Genomic DNA, 23,571 nt, shown 5'->3' on the forward strand with positions numbered 1-23,571 from the left:
GGTCAACAATTATATTTTGTATTATCAAAACTGTACTATTATTTCATTGTATCTTGAAATGGTGTAAGATGTACTTACCTTGGCTTGAAAATCTGAATGTAAATGTTTTTTCTGTTTTGATCCTACTGTGTATGAACACCTGACAATACCTGTATCACTGTGTGGGTTATAGTTGGGGGTTTAGCCTAATGTTATGGGCTTTTTTGTTGTTAAAGTGTATAAAAAAAAAAAAAAAATGCAATAAAATTTTACCTGATTTAAAAAAAATATGACTACACATACAGGCAAATAGAATTATTATGGAAAAAATGACCCCTAATCATTTTGATTTTATCATTATCTGGTATCGTCATAATTTTGGAATAAGAGATGTTGCAATATTGGACCAATGAGTTAAGTTGAATTCTTTTGTAGCTGAGATGTGTGGAAAAAAAATTATATCTTAAACTCTAGTTTTGATATATCACTAATTACTTACAGCATTGCATTTGCCTAATTGCTTGTTTTGTCTTGTAGTCCTTTTACTTCTAAATTTAATCTATCCAATACAATTTCATGGATAATTATAAAAGACAAGGAGTTGCGAATTACTGACTTTATTTATTTTTATACTGCAACACTGTTTTAGTTGTACAGTATTTGAGATGTATAATTTATCAAATTTCAGTTCAATGGAAATTCAAACCATTGTTGTACAAGTCGAATAAACGTACAAACATTATTACAAATGAGTAAAAACATAGTTACAATTAAAAATAATCCTCTGCAATTGGATATCAGAGCTAGAAAAAAGGGTATAATTTTACACCAGAAGCTTAAAGGCTTCTGACTGATACTGACTAATTTATGTCTATGACTATAGTAAAATATTGAATTTGTCTGTAACTAATCAAAATCATTACAAGTTTGTAGGCAACCTGTGCCTCTGTGAGTGTAGAATTACCATTGATATATGAATGGCACATTGACACTGTTTGCTTCAATTCCAGTATGTAAATTAATATAGCATCACAATGACAATTAGAAGGCTGGAAGCTGGAACAAAGAACCATTCATATAGCAGTAACATTACATTACATTCTAGCTATGTTTATCTTGTCATGTTTGTTATAGACTCTTCTTGTGTATGCAACACATTAAATTATTGTATTAGGAAAATGAGGTGCTCTTGCACATACTATCAATATACCAGTACCGGACTGGTCAATCAGTACATTTCTATAACCAACAACAATAAGTCATACACATGTAAACTGGAATACATACAAAAGACAATATGCGATTAATGTAACACTGTACACTTCAGCAACCAAGCCAATCAGTTTTTACATTGCCGATTTTAACAATCTTCAATATCTTATCTTCCATTTCATGGTAGTACTGGTCTTTGAAGAAATAACTGTAGCCTAAAAAACAGGAAGGGAACAAATATCAGTGGTGAAACATCAGTCAAATTTGCCTATACGTATGCAATTAGGTGGAAAGCTTACAACAAACTTATTTGCAACTTAACTAAAACCTCGTATGGCTTTCATGTGTACTGTATAAGACGTAAAATTATTACTATACTGAAAAGAAACTGGATGAATTAGCAGTGTCTGGTGGGTGCACAGTGCTTTTTGTGCGAGCATTGTTATGCAAAAAACTACGTTATGTGCATAGTGCATCATGGGCATAACTCCTGGGGTTATGGTGGTAACCACTGATAAGGTAACCAGACACTGAGGGGTCCCATCAGGGCCCCTCAAATGTGGGGCTTTGTGTAGCTGCATACTCTGCTGCGGTGGGGCCTTATTTTCTTTACGGTGTCCAAAGCTAGCGGGAAGTGTAATGAACTCCCTGCTATATAACCTTCTGTCCCAGAAATTTATGCATGGTGGCCGGCGTTCTAGGTCTCCAAAACTACATTTTGTTCAGAAGGAGAGGGAACTCTGATGTTCCCTTCCTCTCTGAGCAAGAAGTGCAGAGTGGCTCAGAATTGAGATGCACATACGGCCTGTCCAGCAAATTAAGTAAGGGGAAAGTGTCACTAGAAACTTTGTGGGCCCTTTGAAAACATTTCTAGTTATGCCCCTGCACCTCATAATGCATTTTCTACAGCAACACCATTTTTTAACTTGTATGCAGTGGAGCAAAGGCAGCATGGCAGAGTGTGAAGAGGGGCAAATGAAGCATGGCAGATTGTGAAGGGGAGCAAAAGCAGCAGGGCAGAGTGTGAAGTGGGAGCAAAAGCAGCATGGCAGAGTGTGAAGGGGGGGCAATAGCAGCATGGCAGAGTGTGAAGGTGGGCAAAAGCAGCATGGCAGAGTGTGAAGGGGGGCAAAAGTAGCATGGCAGAGTGTGAAGGGGGGCAAAAGCTGCATGACAGAGTGTGAAGGGGGGCAAAAGCTACATGGCAGAGTGTGAAGGGGGGCCAGGAGAAGGGGGAGCAAAAGCAGCATGGAGGGGGCATTGTGATCATAAAGGGGCACATCATGGTGATGAAGGGGCACAGTAATGTGTGTGTGTGATGGCACAGTGGGCTTGTGGCAATGTAATGTGTGTGTGGTAGGTGGTGGCTAACTAATGGGTGATAATTTGTTTGTGGGGTGATGGTGGGGCAATTCAATTTTATAGTGGGGACTATTAATTTAAGATGGGTTGGTTTGGGGGCTCTTAATTGAATGTGGGGCAGAGTATGAGGAGCATGAGGTCTATTTATTAAATGTGAATATGAATTATTTAATGGTAGTGGCGGTTTCGGGAAATAGGTATATTTATTATACGTAAATACTATTAATTTATTGCTTGGGCTGTTTGGAGGGAGGGAAATAGGTTTATTTATTAAATGGGAATACTATTACTTTATTGTTGGAGTTGGTTGGAGGGATATAAATCTATTTATTAAATGGGAATACTATTATTTTAATATTGGGGCTGGAGGAAGGCCTAAGTATTAGGTCCTATTAATTTAACGCCAGGGCTGGTTGAAATTTTCTAAATGCACCCATTTTTTTTGCCAAATAGGGCTCCCAACATTCCAGGATCCAGACAAGCCGCATCTAAAGAAACCAGCAGCCACAGGTGGTGAAAGTGAAAAGAACAGGTAGGAGAGAGCAGGACAGTCTGTCAAATGTTCTGATTCTAGTGGAACAATACCGATTTTTGGTCACTGTTCTTCCCAATCTAAGGGACAGGCCAAGTGTACTCTTTATATACACACTGCATTCTTTATATACTACACTATGGTGCTAGCTATCCTTTGTGGGCTTACCACACCCCCTCTAGTGGTTTGGTTATGCCTCTCTAGTGGATGGCCACACCCCCTCTGGTTGGCTCCTACCATTGTATTCCCTCATGCCCCAGAACAACACTGTTTGTATGTAACATGGTTAGGGACCTGCTTTAAAGATTACACTTTCATGGGTCAAGTAGGCTTTATTTTGATATGGCAGAAAGAGCATTATCTACATATTGCAAATTAGCTGTGTGATCACATTACATTTCTCAGTATCGAGAAGGAGAAAGGATACAATAGGAAAAAGTGAAGTTATGAAAGTGTAGATGTGCTTCTGAGTGTCTCAAAGTATGTGGCAAGTGTTCTGGTTTGTGTTAAAGGACATTGACCCCCAAAATGTCTAAGCTTACTTGTGACTAGCACAGAACACTGTGCTAGTCACAAGTCACATGGAGAAAATCTTGGTTATGACTGTTATGTGCACCCTTTAACAAACTCAGAGAGAGGTGTATCTGACATCTCTTCGCCTACTGTCTCTCATAATTCTGGAGCTTTTCAGACACGGCCATGCCTCTAATCACATCATACCCTGCTCCCAATGATGCCACGCATATCCCTTAGCATTAGGCCATGCCCAACAAGCTCTTACATTGATAGAGAATTATCACACCTCATTTAGAATGGCTGATGAGCTCTGGGAGAAAAAAGGGATTCTGGGAAAAATAAAGCAAACAATACAAGCATACTATATGGTGACATGCAGTCTCGGACTGGTCTGCCGGCCAGCCGGACTATACACCGGTAGGCCCGGCCGCGGTTAAGCCCCGCCCCCTTTTGATGCAATGTGATAAACAGTCTGCCTGTCAGCTATCGTACGGAACGTATAGGGCATGGAGACTGATCCTGATTAGTAATTAGGTTTAAAGATTCCCTAGACTAAGGAATCTTTAAACCTAATTACTAATCAGGATCATAGACAATATATAATGATGTGCGGTCTATCCACAAAGCTGCCTTTCCTCTTAAAATGCACAATCCCCAATTTATGCAGTAATAATGGTTTAAATAAAAAAGTATTAAGAGAAATGGGCGCTACCGGATATCACATAAGAAAACAAATAGGATCAAAACCTGTCCTATTATAGACTGTGAAATGATCTTATATCTAACACATGGAATCCAAAACACATAGAGCAATAACAGTAAAAAACAATTTACATGGTAATAAACACCCAAATAAGTCTGTATAGTTCAATTACTGTGTGTATTCATTCTTCTCTGTTGCTCCAAATCTTTTATGGTCGCTGGTCCGATGAATGAGCATGTGAAAAAAAGAATAAACAAACATAGTGCAACCTGTATATATATCAAAAAATATATAAAGGAGACAAAATCCTTTAAAACCCATGTGGGAATGTTGTAAATGGAAACACCACGTGAAAAAACAAGGGGGAGGTGTTAAACCCCTTCAGGGTATGCTTAAAGCTGCAAATACCAACAAGGACGAACAGGATTTTATCAAAGAGGGAATAGATTTCATATTGAAGAATAACTTTTTTTGGTATGAGGACTGTTTCTACCTACAATTACAGGGAACGGCCATGGGAACCAGGTTTGCCCCCAGCTATGCAAACATCTTTATGGGGTGGTGGGAGGAATTAAACATCTGGAATGATCCCACCGTGGGGGCAAACCTGGTTTCCTGGCATCGTTTTATAGACGACATTCTGTTTGTGTGGAGGGTGGATAGAATTTCACTGTCCAATTTTTGTGAGAAATTGAATAGTAACCCCTATAATATTAAATTAACTTTTAATATTAGCCAACAAGAAGTCAATTTCTTGGATCTTAATATTTATATTCAGGAAGGAAAGATTCTCACCAAAAACTATCATAAACCAACTGATGCCAACTCTTTTATACCTATTAATAGTAATCACTATGTCCGGTGGTTGGATAATATTCCATTAGGCCAGTTTCAGAGAATTAAGCGAAACTGTACAGATGATGGAATTTTTCTGTCACATGCAAAAAGATTGAAATGCCAATTTTTAGAAAAAGGATATCAAGAAAAAAATCTAGATGACGCTTTAGCAAAGTCTCTAATATGGATAGGGGAGAGTTATTGATTCCCAATAAAATGAAACAGAAAACCCAATTAAAAATGGGGTTAAGTAATATACCTTTTATCACAGGATATAACACTCAATACAAGGAGGTAGAGAGGATCATTAAACGTCATTGGCCAATTTTGAAAAATGACGAGGACCTCAAGGATTTTATTCATGACCGACCTCGGTTTATCTATAGAAAGGCCCCCACTTTAAGAAATATATTGGTAAAAAGTGCCATCACTAAACCATCAAAACCATTTATTAAAAATAAGGGGTTTTATAGGTGTGGGTTCTTCATAGCATGTAAACACACAAAATCTTCATCAAAAAGTATCACTGAGGTTAAATCCAACTCTAATGTATATATTCACAAGATAGAAGATTTCATTACGTGTGATACGATAAACTGCATATACTTAGTGGAATGTATGTGCGGTTTACAATATATAGGTAGGACGGGGAGAAAATTAAAAGAAAGATGGGCAGAACACGTTAGAAATATTAAAAAAGGTCAGGAGAATCACTCACTATCCTGCCATGTAAAAAATTCACATCAATGTAATATGGGATCTATTATAATGTTTTGTGGGATAAAAAAAGTTGTAAGTCACTGGCGAAAAGGTGAAACTGCTAGCGATTTAGCAAAGGCAGAAATGAAAACTATTTACACTATGGGCACTCTGGCCCCGAACGGCCTTAATGCCGACTTTGAACTTAAATGGTTTTTGGGATAATAATTTTTTCTAGTATTATATTAGCAGAGTATGTTTCCCCTTTAATTAGTGGTAGATGTTATAGGAGATGTGTGTACCCTATGTTATTATATTTCAGTAATAGGGGATTAATATTCCAGCTCTCCCCATATAGCATGTTATGGCCACATAGATACATAAAGAGTGGATTACTAAGTAGAAACCTACTGTGTCTTTAATGAGGTTTAGGTTGAGGTTTTAACATTGTATCATATGTATTTTTATGTGGAGAAGTTAACAATAAGATCTGATTGGTTGAAGTCAGGTACAAAGGGACTGTCCGTTTATTCACCTATTATGCCTGTACAAAGATTATTATGTGGAGATTCATTGTGTCCAAGATAAATATGAGGTTTAGGTTTAGGTTAGAATGTTGTATTATATGCAATTTTGGACTTTTTTGCGGAGAAGTTAACAAAAAGACCTGATTGGTTGAAGTAATGTATAAAGGGATTGTCTGTTTGTTCACTTACTATGCCTGGATAAAGATTATTGAATCGAAACGCGTCGGCAGTAAGTGACGTCAGACGCTCCGACCGGGACTTTGTTGGTGCGAGGACCCTGCCCCCTTTCAGGAAGTGATAGTTGCGGGAGTTCTACCCAGGACACTCCGTGCTGAGCTGTATTTGACATCATGCCTATCATTTTCAGTTAAAGGGTAAGAGGCCATCCACCCTCGGTGCAGGAGTCTTTTAAATATTAAGAATGTATGCATGAAGTTTTTCCTGTAAAAGTACGCTTTTTTAGCTTTTTATATGCTTGAAATAAATTGAAAAAGGATTTTACACTATGGAGTACTATTTTTCTCCCATGTTTATATAACGGTGGAGTGGAATCTGGTATTTCGGATATAAAGTGAACAAGAAGTCATCTGTTCAGTGATATGCCTGATTTCTAGCTGATTCTAGTGAGTACATATCCATAAGGGGTAAAGAAGATTTGATCCACGAGGTATTTGTTTACTTATATGCTCTCTTTGAGATTGGTTCTAGTAAGTGCATACCCTGAAGGGGTTTAACACCTCCCCCTTGTTTTTTCACGTGGTGTTTCCATTTACAACATTTCCACATGGGTTTTAAAGGATTTTGTCTCCTTTATATATTTTTTGATATATATACAGGTTGCACTATGTTTGTTTATTCTTTTTTTCACATGCTCATTCATCGGACCAGCGACCATAAAAGATTTGGAGCAACAGAGAAGAATGAATACACACAGTAATTGAACTATACAGACTTATTTGGGTGTTTATTACCATGTAAATTGTTTTTTTACTGTTATTGCTCTATGTGTTTTGGATTCCATGTGTTAGATATTATAAGATCATTTCACAGTCTATAATAGGACAGGTTTTGATCCTATTTGTTTTCTTATGTGATATCCGGTAGCGCCCATTTCTCTTAATACTTTTTTATTTAAACTAATCAGGATCAGTCTCCATGCCCTATACGTTCCGTACGATAGCTGACAGGCAGACTGTTAATGTTATTCAGACTGTTTATCACATTGTATCAAGAGGCTATGCAAAATAAAGAACCACAGTAGTTTGTTTTGAGTTCAGCCACTATTGAGAAGCAACCTCTCCGTTCCTTATGTGTTTCAATAGCAGCCAACAAGCAGATCGCTAACCTTATCTAGTCTGCTAATTATGTTGACTTAAGAGGTTCCATACAGCAGAATTCTTAGCTTGGTTTTTAGAGTTAATTATCAGTGGGAGTTAATCCCCCATGCCTCACATAAATCAGCAGCCGACAATGATAGCTGACAGGCAGATCTTCAGTGTCTTTTAGACTGCATATCACACTGAGCTAATAGGCTATAGACATAATACAGTATTGCATTCTCAAGTTAGTCACCATTAAGAATTAACCCCTCTGTGCTTATAACAATAGCTGACAAGCAGAGTGCCAGCGTTTCTTAGACTGGTAATTATACTAAACTAACAGACTGCAAACGGAGACACCTCTATATCACATTATAAAACGAATTACTACTGAGGGTTAATCTCTATATGCTGTGTATGTCTGAATAAATAACTGATAAACGGATTATTAGTATTGTCTAAAAGCGCTAAGGATATCAAATTAATAAGCCATAAAAGGAGAAATATACAATTAGCCTCTCCATGCTTTATATGTTTAAATAAAATCAGACAGGCATATAAACAATGCCAATTGGACCAAGAGTCATATTGTACTAATAGGTTAAAAAGCAAGGGATTAATTTCCTTGAAATAATAGTGGATAGATATCTCATCACTTTAGACTAGATTGCATATTATAATTAGGGATGTGCACCGGCGACTTTTGAGGTCTCGTGTTTTGTGTTTTGGATCCGGATTTTCTCGATGTTTTTGGTTCGGATTTGTTTCGCAAAACACCTGCCGAAAGGTTTTGGTTCGGATTTAAGGTTTTTTTATTCGGATATTTTTTAAAAAAAGCATAAAAAGTTAAAAAATCAAGTTTTTGGGCTTATTTTCACTCCAACGCTATTATTGACCTAAATAACATTCAATAACAAGCATTTCCACTAATTTACCGTGTATTCTGAACACCTCACAATATAGTTATTAGTCCAAAACGTTGCAACGAGGTATCTTTCTGGACTGTGTAGTGGAGTGGTCCCCACAATATAATAAGAAAACCATCAACTGGTCTTAATCGCACCAAAACATGTACCTGGACTGCGTAGAGGAGTGGGTCACCACAATATAAATTAAAAACCCTGAACTTGTATGATTCGCACCAATAATGTACCTGGACTGCGTAGAGGAGTGGGTCACCACAATATATATAATAAGAAAACCATCAACTGGTCTGAATCGCACCGAATAATGTACCTGGACTGCGTAGAGGAGTGGGTCACCACAATATAAATTAAAAACCCTGAACTTGTATGATTCGCACCAATAATGTACCTGGACTGCGTAGAGGAGTGGGTCACCACAATATATATAATAAGAAAACCATCAACTGGTCTGAATCGCACCTAATAATGTACCTGGACTGCGTAGAGGAGTGGGTCACCACAATATAAATTAAAAACCCTGAACTTGTATGATTCGCACCAATAATGTACCTGGACTGCGTAGAGGAGTGGGTCACCACAATATTATTAAAAAACCCGACACGGGTCTGAATTCCACCCAAAAAGTTTATGGACTGCGTAGTGTAGTGTTCCCCACAATATTATTTAAAAATTTTGCAGCAACAGTCAACGTTGTTTAATATCTGATACACCTCTATCTGGACTGCATGGTGGAGTGGCCCCGGTACCCAATTTGGTACCGGGGCCACAATACCTCCTCCAACCATGGTACAGACCATTCGTCATTGAGATCCCATCAAGTATGTTAAAGACAGACAGGGTCGAAGTGTTATTGGTTGACTTTGTAAACCAAAAAACTGTCCTTGTTGCACATAGTCGTGCAATGAAGACTGACTTTTTCATTTAAAGGCACCATCTTTCAAGTGTAGTGTTTGTAAGTCATATTATACTTTTGGTAAAATTTGTTTATTTTGTTCCTCTTTATGGTAACTACTAATAGAATTAAAGTATTAAATGGAATTAAAGTATTAAATAGAGTGGTATAGAGTGGTAGTGTGGTATAGAGTGGTCCCCACAATATAATAATAAAACCCTCAACTGGTCTGAATTCCACCAAACAAGTATCTGGACTGCGTAGTGGGGTGGCCCCGGTACCCAATTTGATACAGGGGCCACAATAAAATAAATACACCCTCAACTGGTCTGAATTCCACCAAACAAGTATCTGGACTGCGTAGTGGGGTGGCCCCGGTACCCAATTTGATACCGGGGCCACAATACCTCCTCCAAGTTCCAAGTATAGTGTTTATATTATAACATCTTAACACTACACTAATTCTAGCACGTCAAAACCTCTTGTTTTAAATAATGACAGGGCATTTAATTTTTGATTAAATTTATTGAATTTGTAGGCATTTTCTTTTACTCTTTGAACATGGCAAACGACTGTTGAATGGTCACATAATGCCAAAAAAATAGTTGCAAGATGGAATTGTCCTTGGGCCCTCCCACCCACCCTTATGTTGTTGATATAGGACATGCACACTTTAACAAACCAATCATTTCACGACAGGGCCTACCAAACAACTGTGGCTGAAATGATTGGTTTGTTTGGGCCCCCACACCAATAAAACAATTCATCTCTCCCTGTACAAACTAAACAGGCTCTACTGAAGAAAGATGTCGTCCTCATCCTCAACCTCTGATTCCTCTCCCCCTACAGTGTGTACTTCCTCCTCACACATTATCAATTCGTCCCCGCTGGACTCCACAACCACAGGTCCCTCTGTACTGTCTGGAGGGCAGTGCTGTACTTCATTGAGGAATTGATTATTCATTTTTATAAACATCATTTTTTCAACGTTGTGAGGAAGCAACCTCCTTCGCCGCTCACTGACCAGGTTCCCCGCTGCACTAAAAACTCTTTCCGAGTATACACTGGATGGGGGACAACTCAGTTAAAAAATAGAGCCAGTTTGTACAGGGGCTTCCAAACTGCCTTTTGGAGTTCTACCACGTCACTACCTCTAGTTAATTTAGATTGCAAGGCTTGTAAATATAAATACTTTGAAGATAAAAAAAGCAGGCTGCACAGACTGTGGAGCTAGAAAGTGAAATTAAATGGACCACGTTACTTTGGTGGCTATCTATGCCCCCCCCCCCGCCCTACACTTGTAGTTGAATATAAATAAAGCAGCCTGCATAGACTGTAGAACTAGAAATTCAAATATACAAAGAAATGGACAAAGGCAGTTTGGTATCCGTCTGCATCAGATCCCCTCTCCACTAGGAGTAAAACAGAAAACTTTTCAGCCGTTATATAATCTAGAATATAAATAGAAATTGAGAAAGGCAATTTGGTATCTGTCTGCATCATAATCATCAACATCCTCCTCAGCGCCAGCTACATCAATATCCTCCTCTCGGTGTACAACATTCACACCTTCATTAGCCAAATCTGTATCTGGACTGTGGGTGATCCTTCCAGCATATGCAGAGGGCGTGCTGCAAATGCTGGATGAAGTCACCTCTTCCCGTACAGTGATGGGAAGGTCAGGGTTCACAACCAACAACACCCTTGGGCCAGGGCTTAAGCCGTTCCTTGCCACTACGTGTCGTAAATGGCATATTGCCAACTTTACGTTTCTCCTCAGATGATTTTAAGTTTCTCTTTTTGCTATTTTTTGAGAACTTGGGCTTTTTGGATTTTACATGCCCTGTACTAGGAGATTGGGCATCGGGCTTGCCAGACGACGTTGATGGCATTTCATCGTCTATGTCATGACTAGTGGTAGCAGCTTCAGCATTAGGAGGAAGTGGGTCTTGATCTTTCCCTACTTTATCCTCCAAATTTTGGTTTTCTATTATATGTAGCACAAGAGAGCGTACCCCTAAGCCACACACACTCGGCAAAGCCTTTAAAAATTATATGCGGCACAGGAGAGTAGCACTGGACTTATATTGCTGAATAAGTGAACTTTGTAATAGCAGTACCACTGGACTTATACTGCTGAATCAGTGAACTTTGTAATAGCAGTACCACTGGACTTATACACTGCTGAATCAGTGAACTTTGTAATAGCAGTACCACTGGACTTATACACTGCTGAATCAGTGAACTTTGTAATAGCAGTACCACTGGACTTATACACTGCTGAATCAGTGAACTTTGTAATAGCAGTACCACTGGACTTATACAATGCTGAATGTGTGAACTTTGTAATAGCAGTACCACTGGACTTATACACTGCTGAATCAGTGAACTTTGTAATAGCAGTACCACTGGACTTATACACTGCTGAATCAGTGAACTTTGTAATAGCAGTACCACTGGACTTTTACTGCTGAATGTGTGAACTTGGTAATATTGCAGTACCAATGGGCTTATATACTGCAGGATTGGTTTTGCAAATTTGGTTATAATTATTTTTTTTTTACATTTTTTATTTTAATTTTTTTTATAACTTTTTTTTTATTTTTTAAAAACTTGGGAATAATGGGGAAATAACTATGCCCTTAGAAGCACAGAGCACAGGACACAGCACCACTGGACTGAACAGGACACAGCACAGGACCCAGCAGCACCACTGACCTCAGAAGGACAGAGCACAGGACACAGCACCACTGGACTGAGCACAGCACAGCACAGAACTTAACTGAACAGCACAGAACTTAACTGAACAGCACGAGATATAGCAGGACAGAGGACCACCTAACACACCCTCCCTCTACCCTGATCAATGCCCGAGTGAAGATGGCGGCGACTAGCGGAGAATTTATAGGATCCGAGTATCGCGAGATCCGACAACGGGATTATGAGTCAGAGCCTCAGTTTCAGATTTGAATTTGGCGCCAATACCCGGATCTGTCTCGGATCGGCAACGTGGGTGGGCTTGGATTTCATAAATCCGAGTGCGCTCGTCTCTAATTATAATACATCTGATATGATATAGAGGATGGGTAGCTCCTTATTTTGATATGTAAAATCATTTAGTGGACGGGTTACATTATATACTATACAATGAATATCCACTGTCCTATATAAAGTAAAATAGATTTTGGACAGGATCACAGAACTATTGCAGTTGAACTGCAATTTTAATTCACTTTATATGTTTTTGGATTTTATTATTTCGCTAGCCTTTCGGAATTAAGAGGAGTACACATGTTTTACATATAACAATAAAAGTTATGTTTTATTCAATTATCCAATTAATCATCTATAGATTCTGAGTACCCCTTTTTTCATGTCCTTCCTGTCTTTTTCAATAGTGTCACAGGTTAGCCAACCCTGATCTAGTGGGACAATCCTGAGTTTTGGTGACTGTTCTGCCCAATCTAAGGGGCAGGTCAACACTGTGTATTCTTTATATACACTGCATTCTTTATATACTACACTAAGGTGATAGCTGTCCTTCGTGGACTGACCACTCCCCCTCTAGTGTCTGGTCCCGCCTCTTTGACTGACCACACCCCCTCTGGTGGGCCCCTAGTGTTGCAGTCCCCGGTGGGCCCTTCATGCCCCAGTCCGACACTGGCGACATGTGAAAGCAGACTTAACTAAGACCATAATAGAAACTAGGAAAAGTCATAACAAGACAAACACAAGAGAGAATACAAACATATAAGTTTAGAGCTGCATTACAAGAACTCAAGGAAAATAATATATTTTCTCATTAAACCCCTTTCTCCCAGCTAGTAGACATGCAGGAGCCCAAAGTCTGGTGCCTCCTTAGTTTGATAGTTATTTCTCCCTGCTAGTGCTAGTTACAGACTCTTTACCAGGTATAAAATCAATGTCTAATGAACTGTATTGAAAATCATTCAATAAGACCCCTGTGCTTCTAGTAAGTGGGAGGGAGGTGGTTTAATGACAAAATTATTTTCTTGAAGTTCCCCATAAAGTTGTTATACATCATGTTACATATCATGTTTGCTCATTTCTATACACAGTATTCAATTACTTACGAAGTAAGATTACAAAGAAAATTGATGTTAACGGAAACAACCACTTGGATTTGCCAAAACACATAGAAGAGCAAGGATTAGTATGCATTGAGCAAAAGTTTTGTCTCTAACCAGCCAAAATTGCATCACTAAAAAATGTTATGTTACCTATTGAAGATAGCAGCTATAACATTCACATTTGGACTGACATATCATTTAAAAGATTTTCCATCTACCTTTGTAATACCTGATTTCAATTTTTAAAGCAATTGGGACATAGGAAATATGAGAGGTAGGTGTTCTGATTTAGGTTGATATTGGCCACCAGTGCGTCATAAACTTGTAGAACTAGCTGAAGAGGTCTTCACCTATAGCAGCCGCCTTTCCTGTAGAGACTGGTTATGCTCACAGGTACTCGGATGCCACCAGGACTTATACTCAGTGTAGTACAAGTTTATGGTCACACACTAGAAGAAACAGCTTTTTTCAGGAGAGAGCAATAGAAGGTACTAGGAATTTTTAAGGATGGTAGTAGTTTAAGTCTAAATGCCACAGCATTCATTTTTTTTTTCTCAATAGTAAAGGGCCCAATAAATCGGGGTCCCAGATTTTTACAAGGTTACCTCAATTTGATGTTCCGTGTAGACAACCAGACTCGATCCCCAACTTTCAAAAGACAAGGACCACGATGCCGATCAGCGAGAGATTTGGACTTGCAGGAAACGTGACGTAATGCGGAGTGTACCTTTCTCCAGATGAACCTTAGCCAAAATGTAAAGTCAGGAGTCCCGGAATCACCAGCAGAAATGACAGAGGAAAAAGAGTTTGCTTTCGGATAGAACCCAAGGTTACAGAACAAAGGAGAACTACAGGTTGCAAAATGGCAAGAATTATTATATGCAAACTCCGCCCAAGGTAAAAGAAAGGACCAGTTGTCATGAAACTTCAACACATATATGCACAGGAATTACTCCAGAGATTGATTGTTTCTTTCTGTCTGACCATTAGATTGTGGGTGGTAAGCAGAAGACAGGCTGACTTTGATCCCAAGTGAATTTCAAAAGTATCTCCAAAACTGAGCTATAAACTGGGACCCTTGGCCCGCGACAATGTCTTCTGGGAGACCGTGAAGACGTAAAATTTGTGAAATTAATAATGTGGGCAAGATTATATCATCAGGTAGCTTGGGTAATGGTACAAAGTGGGCAATTTGCTGAAATGATCAACGACCACCCAGATGGTGTTATGACCAAAAGACCACGGAAGATCGACTATAAAGTCCATCGAGAGATGTGTCCACGGTTTACCTGGAGTAGGTAAAGGTACCAATTGACCAGGAGGACGGTTCCTAGAGGATTTATTTTTTAGCACATTCCAGGTAGGCTTGGACATAATTCACAACATCCGAAGATAAGGTGGGACACCAAACCCTGCGAGATAATGCTTCAATGGTCCTATGGATTCCTGGATGTCCTGCCAATCGATTGTCATGGCATTCAATGAGGACTGACTTTCTGAGATGAACCGGAACAAACAATTTATTGGCAGGAGTCTTAGCTGAAGCAATTTTTTGGAACTGGCGGAGTGTAGCCCCAAGATTTTGAGTTAGAGCGACATGAATATCCTCTATTCAGGGAATAATAAGTTGCGGGTCAGGAGGCTGAGGATGGCATGCCATGAAAATTCAGGACAAAGAATCAGCTTTGGTGTTCTTTCAACCTGGACGAAAGGTAATTATGAAATGAAATCGGGTAAAGAACAAAACCCAATGGACCTGCCTGGGATTCAAGGTTTTTGCAGTTTGGATATACTGAAGGTTTTTGTGGTCAGTGAAGATTGTAATGACATGGATTGCTCCCTCTAACCAATGTCGCCACTCTTCAAAGGCCCACTTGATGGTCAACAACTCTCAATTCCCGACGTTGTAGTTGATTTCAGTGGTCGAGAATTTTCTGGAAAGGTATGTGCAAGGATGCAATTTTTTACTCTGTGGATCCTTTTGAGAAAGGATGGCACCTCCCCAACATCCAAAGCATCTACTTCAACAATAAACGGGAGTTCCGGGTTTGGGTGACTAAGAACAGGTGCACAGTAGAAGGTGGCTTTGAGGGCTGAAAAACTCGCGAACGCTTCTGGAGACCAATTAGCCGTGTTAGCTCCTTCCTGGGTGAGGGCAGTGATGGGAGCCACTGAGGAGGAGAATGACCATATAAATCTTCGATAGTAATTGGTGAAGCCAATGAATCTCTGAATTGCCTTCAAATTAGTAGGAAGGACCCAGTCCTGAATTGCCTGAACCTTACTGGGTTCCATAGAGAAACCAGATGAAGAGATAATGTACCTCAGAAAGGCCACACTGGAGACCTCAAACTCACACTTCTCCAATTTTGCAAAGAGATGATGTTGGCGTAATTTTTGCAGAACCTCTCGAACATGTTGGCAGTGCTGAAACAAGGATTGGGAGTAAATTAAAATGTCATCCAGATAAACCACAACTGTTTTTCCAAGAAATTCTCGCAAAACGTCATTGATGAGGTCTTGGAAGACTGCCGGAGCATTGCACAAGCCGAACGGCATAACCAGATACTCATAATGTCCTGAGTGAGTGTTGAAGGCCGTTATGAGGATACCATCCTTAGCTGGGATGGCAGTTACCCTCTGTGGGATTCAACTCACTCGGGTAGACCAGAATATATCCAAAATAAGACTTTATTACGTCAGCACAACACCACAAGATGTTCACAAGTTACAGGGTAAATGGTAGCATGTATCCTAAGCCAGCCTCTTGCAGTCAGCACTCCCAAGTAATAATCTCGGTCTCTTTCAAAGTCTTATCCTCCCGCAATATTACCCCTACCGATTAGCAAAACAGTAGTGGTGTCGCCCAGCCTGGGTTACTGGCTCACACCGACCCTGTCCTGGTAGGGTTTCCTCCAGCGGCACCACGATGCCTGGCCCAGAGTCCTTTTCACTGATGTCTTGTACACCAGGATTCTCCAAACTAGATTAGCTCCCCTGGCATTCTCCTCTCCCTATATTCTTCCCTGTATACACAGGAAGTAGGGTCAACTGTCTCAAACCACCCCCTTACAGCAGGGACACTTTAGCTGCTAGACATACTGTCCCTGTTACCTTGCTTATACAATATATAATGGCTTAACTCAATTAGCTATTTGGCTGGATACACTAAACATTACAATATTACAGCAGGGAATGACACTGCACGCTTACATGAAACAATAAGACTTTTGACACATTGTATCAACAGAGTTATGTCATCTGAATCTGTGATATATTTTGATACAATAACATTTATATTGATACATTTCCCAATTCTATTTCACCCAATATATTACTGTGGAGGCACATTGCATATCATTTAGAAGTTCTAACCTCATTACCTCTCAGATTAACTGTTGACCTAGCTAATTAACATGGGCTTCCAGCTGGTTAACTCAGACACTGTTCTGATTACTAAACCAAATCTAAGCTGCCCCTCATAATAATGGACATTTGAGACAAATGGTAATTACATTAGCTAACACTAGCAAAATGACTACTGCTGTCCTGTTATTTTCACACAGTATGGCAATATTCTTTATATTTATACTACATACAATATTGCAGGTAAAAGCAAGGTCAAAATGTACCTAATAACATGAAATAATAATACACATAATACAACGATGCTCTGGTGTATATACTTAGACTGGGCCAAGGATTAAAAAGTACATTAAACCGTGAGGAACGGGTTATGAATACAAAGTTCTCAGTCCAGTAGCACCTCGTTTCATCACAGCCGTCTTCCACTCGTCTCCCTTTCTTATATGTATAAAATTGTAGGCACCTCGGAGGTCAATCTTCGAGAAAATGGTGGCTGATTTAAGCTGGTCCAATAGGACGGAAATTAAAGGCAAGGGATACGTGTTCTTGACCGTGATTTTATTCAGGCCACGATAATCTATGCAGGGTCTCATGCTGCCATCTTTTTTGGCCACGAAAAAACAACCAGCTCCTACTGGATATTTGGAAGGACGGATAAATCCTTTTTGCAGGTTCTCCTCCACGTATTGCTCCATAGCTTGGGTCTCAGGGATAGATAAAGAATACAGACACCCTTTGGGCAACTTAGAACCAGGTACAAGATCAATTGCACAGTCATAATCCAGCTGAGGCGGGAGAGAGTCAGCTTTCTTTTTACAGAACACATCACTAAAGTCCTGGTAGGACACAGGTAACAATTCCAGACTAGGCTGAAGAACTCTGAGAGGTAGGGTCAAGCAAGTAGAAGAACACTCTGAACTCCAATGGGTGATCTCCCCCTTTTCCCAATCAATGAGGGGATTATGGTCCTGGAGCCAGGGATACCCCAGAATTAATGGAGCAGAGGGACAGGCGATCAGGAAGAATGAGAGCTCCTCCGTATGCAGGGCTCCTACAGATAACCAAACGAATGGAGTCTTAGCAAGTATTCTACCCCAGCCAGGGGGTTGCCATCCAATCCGCAGACGGTAAAACTTGAAACCAATTTGATGTTAGGAATCCCAAGCGTCTGAGCCAACTGGATATCCAGAAAGTTACCTGCTGCACCACTGCCGAGAAAAGCCGACACATTAACGGAATGATCTCCGAAGACTAAATGTGCAGGAACTAACAAGAAATTTTCTGAAGAGATTATTTGGAGACCTAAGCGCACCTCTTCTCCAGCGCTTAGGTTTGTCCATTTCCCGATTTGATAGGGCAGGTATGAACTAGGTGACCCGATTGTCCATAATACATGCAGAGACCCAGGGAGCGCCATCTGGAACGTTCTTCAGGAGGCAGACAGTAAGCGCCCAACTGCATGGGCTCAGAAGTATCCAGAACGGTAGAACATGACTTTTGTGGTGAGCAAGAAGGTATAGATGACTCTATCTCTGCTTTCCTCTCCTTGATTCTGCAATCAATCGTAATAACGAGTTGCATCAAACTTTCTAGTGAGGATGGCGAGGGGTATTGTACTAAGGAATCCTTAATTTGTTCCGTAAGGCCTAAGCGGAACTGACGCCGAAGCGCCGGATCATTCCACTCACTATTGGACGACCATCGTCTGAATTCTGCACAATAATTCTCAGCAGTGCACCCTCCTTGTCTCAAAGCCCGTAAATGAGACTCCGCTGAGGCTACCCTGTCTGGGTCGTCATATAGCAAGCCTAAGGCTTGGAAGAAAGGAGGGGCTTGCTGGTGGGAGACTGAAGGCCCAGGACTGAGGATCGCCCTGAAGTAAGGAGATTACAACACCAACTCTTTGCTGCTCAGAGCCAGAGGAGCGTGGACTTAGACGGAAGTAAAGCTTGCAACTCTCCTTGAACTTGCGGAAGGGGATCTATTTCTAGAAAATCGATCAGGCAAGTTCAATTTCAGCTCAGTAATAATGCCAGGAGAGGCTTGTGGAACCTGCGGATTTCTGTAGGACTCCTCTTGTATTGACAAGCGATGAGACAAACTCTGTACCACCTGTGACAAGTTCTGGAGCTGATTCCCTAAGACCTGACCTGGAGAATGATTCATCTCGCTGTCCTCCATGACAGGATTTACCTCCAAATCTTCACTGGCTGGTTATAATGTTACGGCCACCAGTGCATCATAAACTTGTAGAACTAGCGGAAGAGGTCTTCACCTATAGCAGCCGCCTTTCCCGTAGAGACTGGTTATGCTCACAGGTACTCGGATGCCCCCAGGTCTTATACTCAGTGTAGTACAAGTTTATGGTCACACAGCACAGGCATTGCCAGGTCCTTATCTAATTTTTGGTATGGGGCACAGCGATGTCCTGTTCCGCCCCTACCTTAGGCAGTTCTAATTTTTACTCCTCAGGTGTAGGATTTTTAAAAATGTTAAATCACCATTGCCTATCACCAAAAATATCATATTCTCTTATAAATGCATAAACAAAAAGGCTGAATTATAGTTAATGTACGTGTTATGGTTGCATAGGTTTGTGATTAACAGAAAGAAAACCATCTGTGTACCCTTGTCTATTTGAGTGACACCTAAAATAGAAGATGTCTTATTGAAAAGAGCGGCTAACCCACAGTTATATATGTGAAAGTTTCACACACTTACTGTGCTGAGTAATAGAGTAATATGCAACATTCACATTTAACTATATAAGCCCATGATCTATTTCACTCCTCTCCAGCATATTTATCACGTTGTGAGGAAGGTGCTTCTCTAACACAGCAAGCACAGTGTGACCGACAGCTTTACAAACTTGCTTTGCACAAATGCACTGTGTGGATTGGTGGATTCATAAACAGGACTCAAATGGCTAGAGCTTTTTTGTTTTTAGCAAATCTTTTTAGAATAATGTCCTAAAGATATGGGAGGGACTTCAGTTTTAGGGTTCAGTGGAACTGAAGAAATATGAGAAAAGTTGTGATTGTGAAGGAAGTTATTTTCCTACATACAGCAGGACTTCTGTCTTAATCTGACTGAAGGACACTGCGAGTTTGGTAGAAAATGTCGAATAGCAATTTGCATTTAGCTTTCATTAGTAGCTTTTTTATACAAGGTGGTTCTTCAATAACAACATTTCTAACGGTAAACCTGAAAACATGCACTGCTTCCTGTATAAACCTTACCGCTTCCACTGAGGTGTACCACAGCATCTAAATTATCGTGCACACCATTCCATGCATCTGCAATTAATTTTGGGAAACCAGGATCCATTTTTTTCTTAACTTCATTATATCTGTGAATATAAGAAATATACAAATAATATAGCACACACATAAACACCAATGCTGAACTCAACTTATTCTTATTTCTTTTATAAATGGAACTAACTAAACATAACAAAAAAAAACAAATTAGCATAAAGAAAGACAGGTGGAAATGGTTTTTATAGATTTACAGATTTTTTTCTACAGTTTCAATTTTCCAGTGCAACAGCTTTGTCTCTCTTCTCCATAAGAAGAATGAACAGAGAGAAGCAGATCTAATAGTGTTCCTAAATACTGCTTGGCAATATGATCAGTGTGATTGACCAATCAATGTGATCAGGGGAGGGCTGGCAAATTTTAGCCCAGGGTAAAAGACTCGAGTCAGCAGCCTATTAGAAACATTTTGAAGGGGAAAAAAAAAATACAGATGCCCCGCTGCCCCCCAGCTCAGCCAGCCCATAAATATAATATTCATGAAGATCAGAGGCTCAGAACCCCTACCTGCAGGGGCAGGCTGGGCCGGGGGCATTGGCCCCCCGGGCCGCTCAGTCTAGCCGCTTTTTGGGCATCACATGACACACGATGTGGCCACGTCATTGATGGTGGGGCCGGCCCAAAAAGCGACTGCCCCCTGCCCCCCCCCGGGCTGACATTTGCCAGCCCGCGCCTGACTACTTGTATTAACAGCACAGTAACAGCTGCTTCTATCAGCTATTAATAACAGCCAAGTCTCTCATGAACTGCTCAATCTGGCACCACAGTGCTACAGTACCTTCAGTGCAGATAGAAAATGTACTGCCTGGTATAGTACAGCGCATCATGGTATACATATATACCCTGTTGCGCAAAGGATTAACCATGGAATGTGGTCAAAATGTATTAAAAGCCTCCCCCGAAAAAAAATCACAGAACATAGAAAAGAACAGTAAAGGAAAATCACAGGGTCATAAAAAGTTAACAAAGTCCACTTATTACCCAGCAACAGACTTCCATTGATTTACATTATTATTATTATTGAGTGTAAAAGATTAAACATTAGTGTATTAGGGTATAGTACACTTTAACATGATCATATGAGATACCATAAGGCCACCAAACACTTTTTTAAGTCTCTTCAAATATGATATCTATGGGAAAAATACAATTATTAATACACTGTCCTTCTTTAGACATTGCAATTCTTTAAAAAAAAGCTTTAAAAATATCTGTAACTAACATTTTGCTAGATGTTCTTAAAAAGTGAATGGATGTCAAAAATATATCATGTTATGGTTTCCTGCTAAGAGTGCTTTTAGAAAGCCAACATTTTACTATGATGATCTCATGAGCTCTATGTAGTGATATTACCTCCAAAACTTGTCCCCAATAAAAATGTATGTTTTTTTGTTTTTGCTCCAGTTGAATGCAGCATCCACACGTTTGAGTTCTGGTGGCAATCCAAGGCTAGTCAACTTCTTTGGGTATCCGCTTTCCAAGGCATTTGAGGAATAAACCCAGTATTCATCACCTGTAAGCCATAATAGAAACATATTAAAAAATAAAAAACATATGTTGTTCTCCGAATGGATCAACACAGACCTCGGCGATGTATGCAGCAAGCAGAAAAATAAGTTAGTGGGCAGAAAAAGATGGGCTCCGGAACAGTCCGTAGAGGCAAATAGTGTCAGAGTTTTTACTAAAATCTCGGCTAATTTTCCCATGTGTCCCATGGAGATGTGATAGAAAATTATCTGACATTTCTGTACTGTACTACCCGGCAATGTGCACAGCCAGACATCAAAGCGATATCCGGCAGCACCTCACAACTAATTGAATTTGCCCTTAATTCAAGTGACAAATACCATACACTTTACCCCTTTCACTGCCAACTTAAAAAGTATATAATGGAATGGAATGGAATAAATATTTATGAATGCAGTTTTGTACAGACTGTATATCTGGTAGTGACTAAGGGGGCATTGTGAAGGGGGTGGTATAAAGTGGCAGCACTGTACTTTTATCTTCATTTTAATGCTTTGGTTTATATGCTTATATTATTGGCCCTCGTTGAATGCATATTTGCACCTACAATGGCAAGGGAAAAGTAAAAACTTCAGGGGGTAAATGTATTATACTCTGATTTCGACAACTTGCCGAATATCGTCGAGTTGCGAAAAGGAAAAGTGGAGGTGTTGTCATAGCTATCATGTATTTAGTACATTATAGAAAATGATAGGTTGAAACCGATAGATTTCTGTGGGCAAGATCTCTGGCAGTTGATGTTTATATTGTAAAAAAGCATACCAATGTATCTCAAAGGCAACAACTACACTATTAGCAAGCAGTTCAATAAGCAGTTTTATACAATAATGAAATTTGTTTATACGTGCATATTTTTTGTTTGAAAAGTGTCATGCTCACGACCAAGTTTTTGTTTTCATATGCAAAAGTATAACACAGTGTTGAAAAGTAGAGATGCTCATGTTCTGTTTTCCGAAGACCAAGGCCCCCGAACTTAACAGATAAAAGTACTGATCCAGGCTGGCTCAGGACTTTCGCGCTCCTTCGGAACTGAAAACGAGGCAAAACATCATAGTTGCATCGTAGGATCTCGTGAGTTTTGGATTATATAAGTACTGCCCTCCACAGAGATCTGGCACCATTTCACAGACAGGCATAGAATGGGTAGCAGCATGCTTGGTAGTCTCCAGTGTAACTGGCCTTCGTCATAGCTAAAACAGAAAGAGGATGGTTAGCAGTGTTCTTGGCAGTCTCCAGTGACATTGCTCTGTGCCTTTGCTCATACAGAAACAGGAAGGGTTGGCTTTGTTTTTATCACTCCAGTCTCCAGTCACATTGATCTTGTCTCTCTCCAGTATCAGTGCCGTTGGTCATACAGAAACAGGTGTAGCAGTGTTCTTGTCACTTTCCAGTCTCCAGTCACATTGGGCCTGATTCATTAAGGAACTTAGACAAGAAATTTCTTACTTAAGTCTCCTGGACAAAACCATGTTAAAATGAAAGGGGTGAAAATTAGTTTTCTATTTTGCACATAAGTTAAATACTGGCTGTTTTTTTCATGTAGCTTATTTGTACACTGAAATTTAAAGTTGATATTTGTGTGCTACATGAAAAAACACACAGTATTTAACTTATGTGCAAAATGGAAAACTAGTTTTCACCCCTTACATTGCAACATGGTTTTGTCCAAGAGACTTAAGTAAGAAATTTCTTCCCTAAGTTCCTTAATGAATCATGCCCATTGTTCTTGTCTCTCCAATCTCAGTGCCGTTGGTCACACAGAAATAGGG

The 23,571-nt window shown here is 39.9% G+C and overlaps 2 protein-coding genes across 3 annotated transcripts in view; both read right to left on the minus strand.

The window, feature by feature from the left end:
• Positions 1-23,571, minus strand: part of SLC12A4 (solute carrier family 12 member 4) — a 1,264,335-nt gene that overhangs the window by 763,515 nt on the left and 477,249 nt on the right. The window lies entirely within an intron of this gene.
• The window catches only part of MMP2 (matrix metallopeptidase 2), a 210,872-nt gene continuing 187,881 nt past the window's right edge, over positions 581-23,571 (minus strand). Inside the window, exons 11-13 of the mRNA XM_075188829.1 lie at positions 21,629-21,788; positions 20,201-20,310; positions 581-1,406 (exon numbers count right to left, since the gene is read on the minus strand). Coding sequence (XP_075044930.1) covers positions 1,303-1,406; positions 20,201-20,310; positions 21,629-21,788 — 374 coding nt within the window. The 3' untranslated portion in view covers positions 581-1,302. The remainder of the gene's footprint in view (positions 1,407-20,200; positions 20,311-21,628; positions 21,789-23,571) is intronic.

This window comes from Mixophyes fleayi, chromosome 10 (genome assembly GCF_038048845.1).
Source record: "Mixophyes fleayi isolate aMixFle1 chromosome 10, aMixFle1.hap1, whole genome shotgun sequence".
Taxonomy (NCBI): Eukaryota; Metazoa; Chordata; class Amphibia; order Anura; family Limnodynastidae; genus Mixophyes; species Mixophyes fleayi.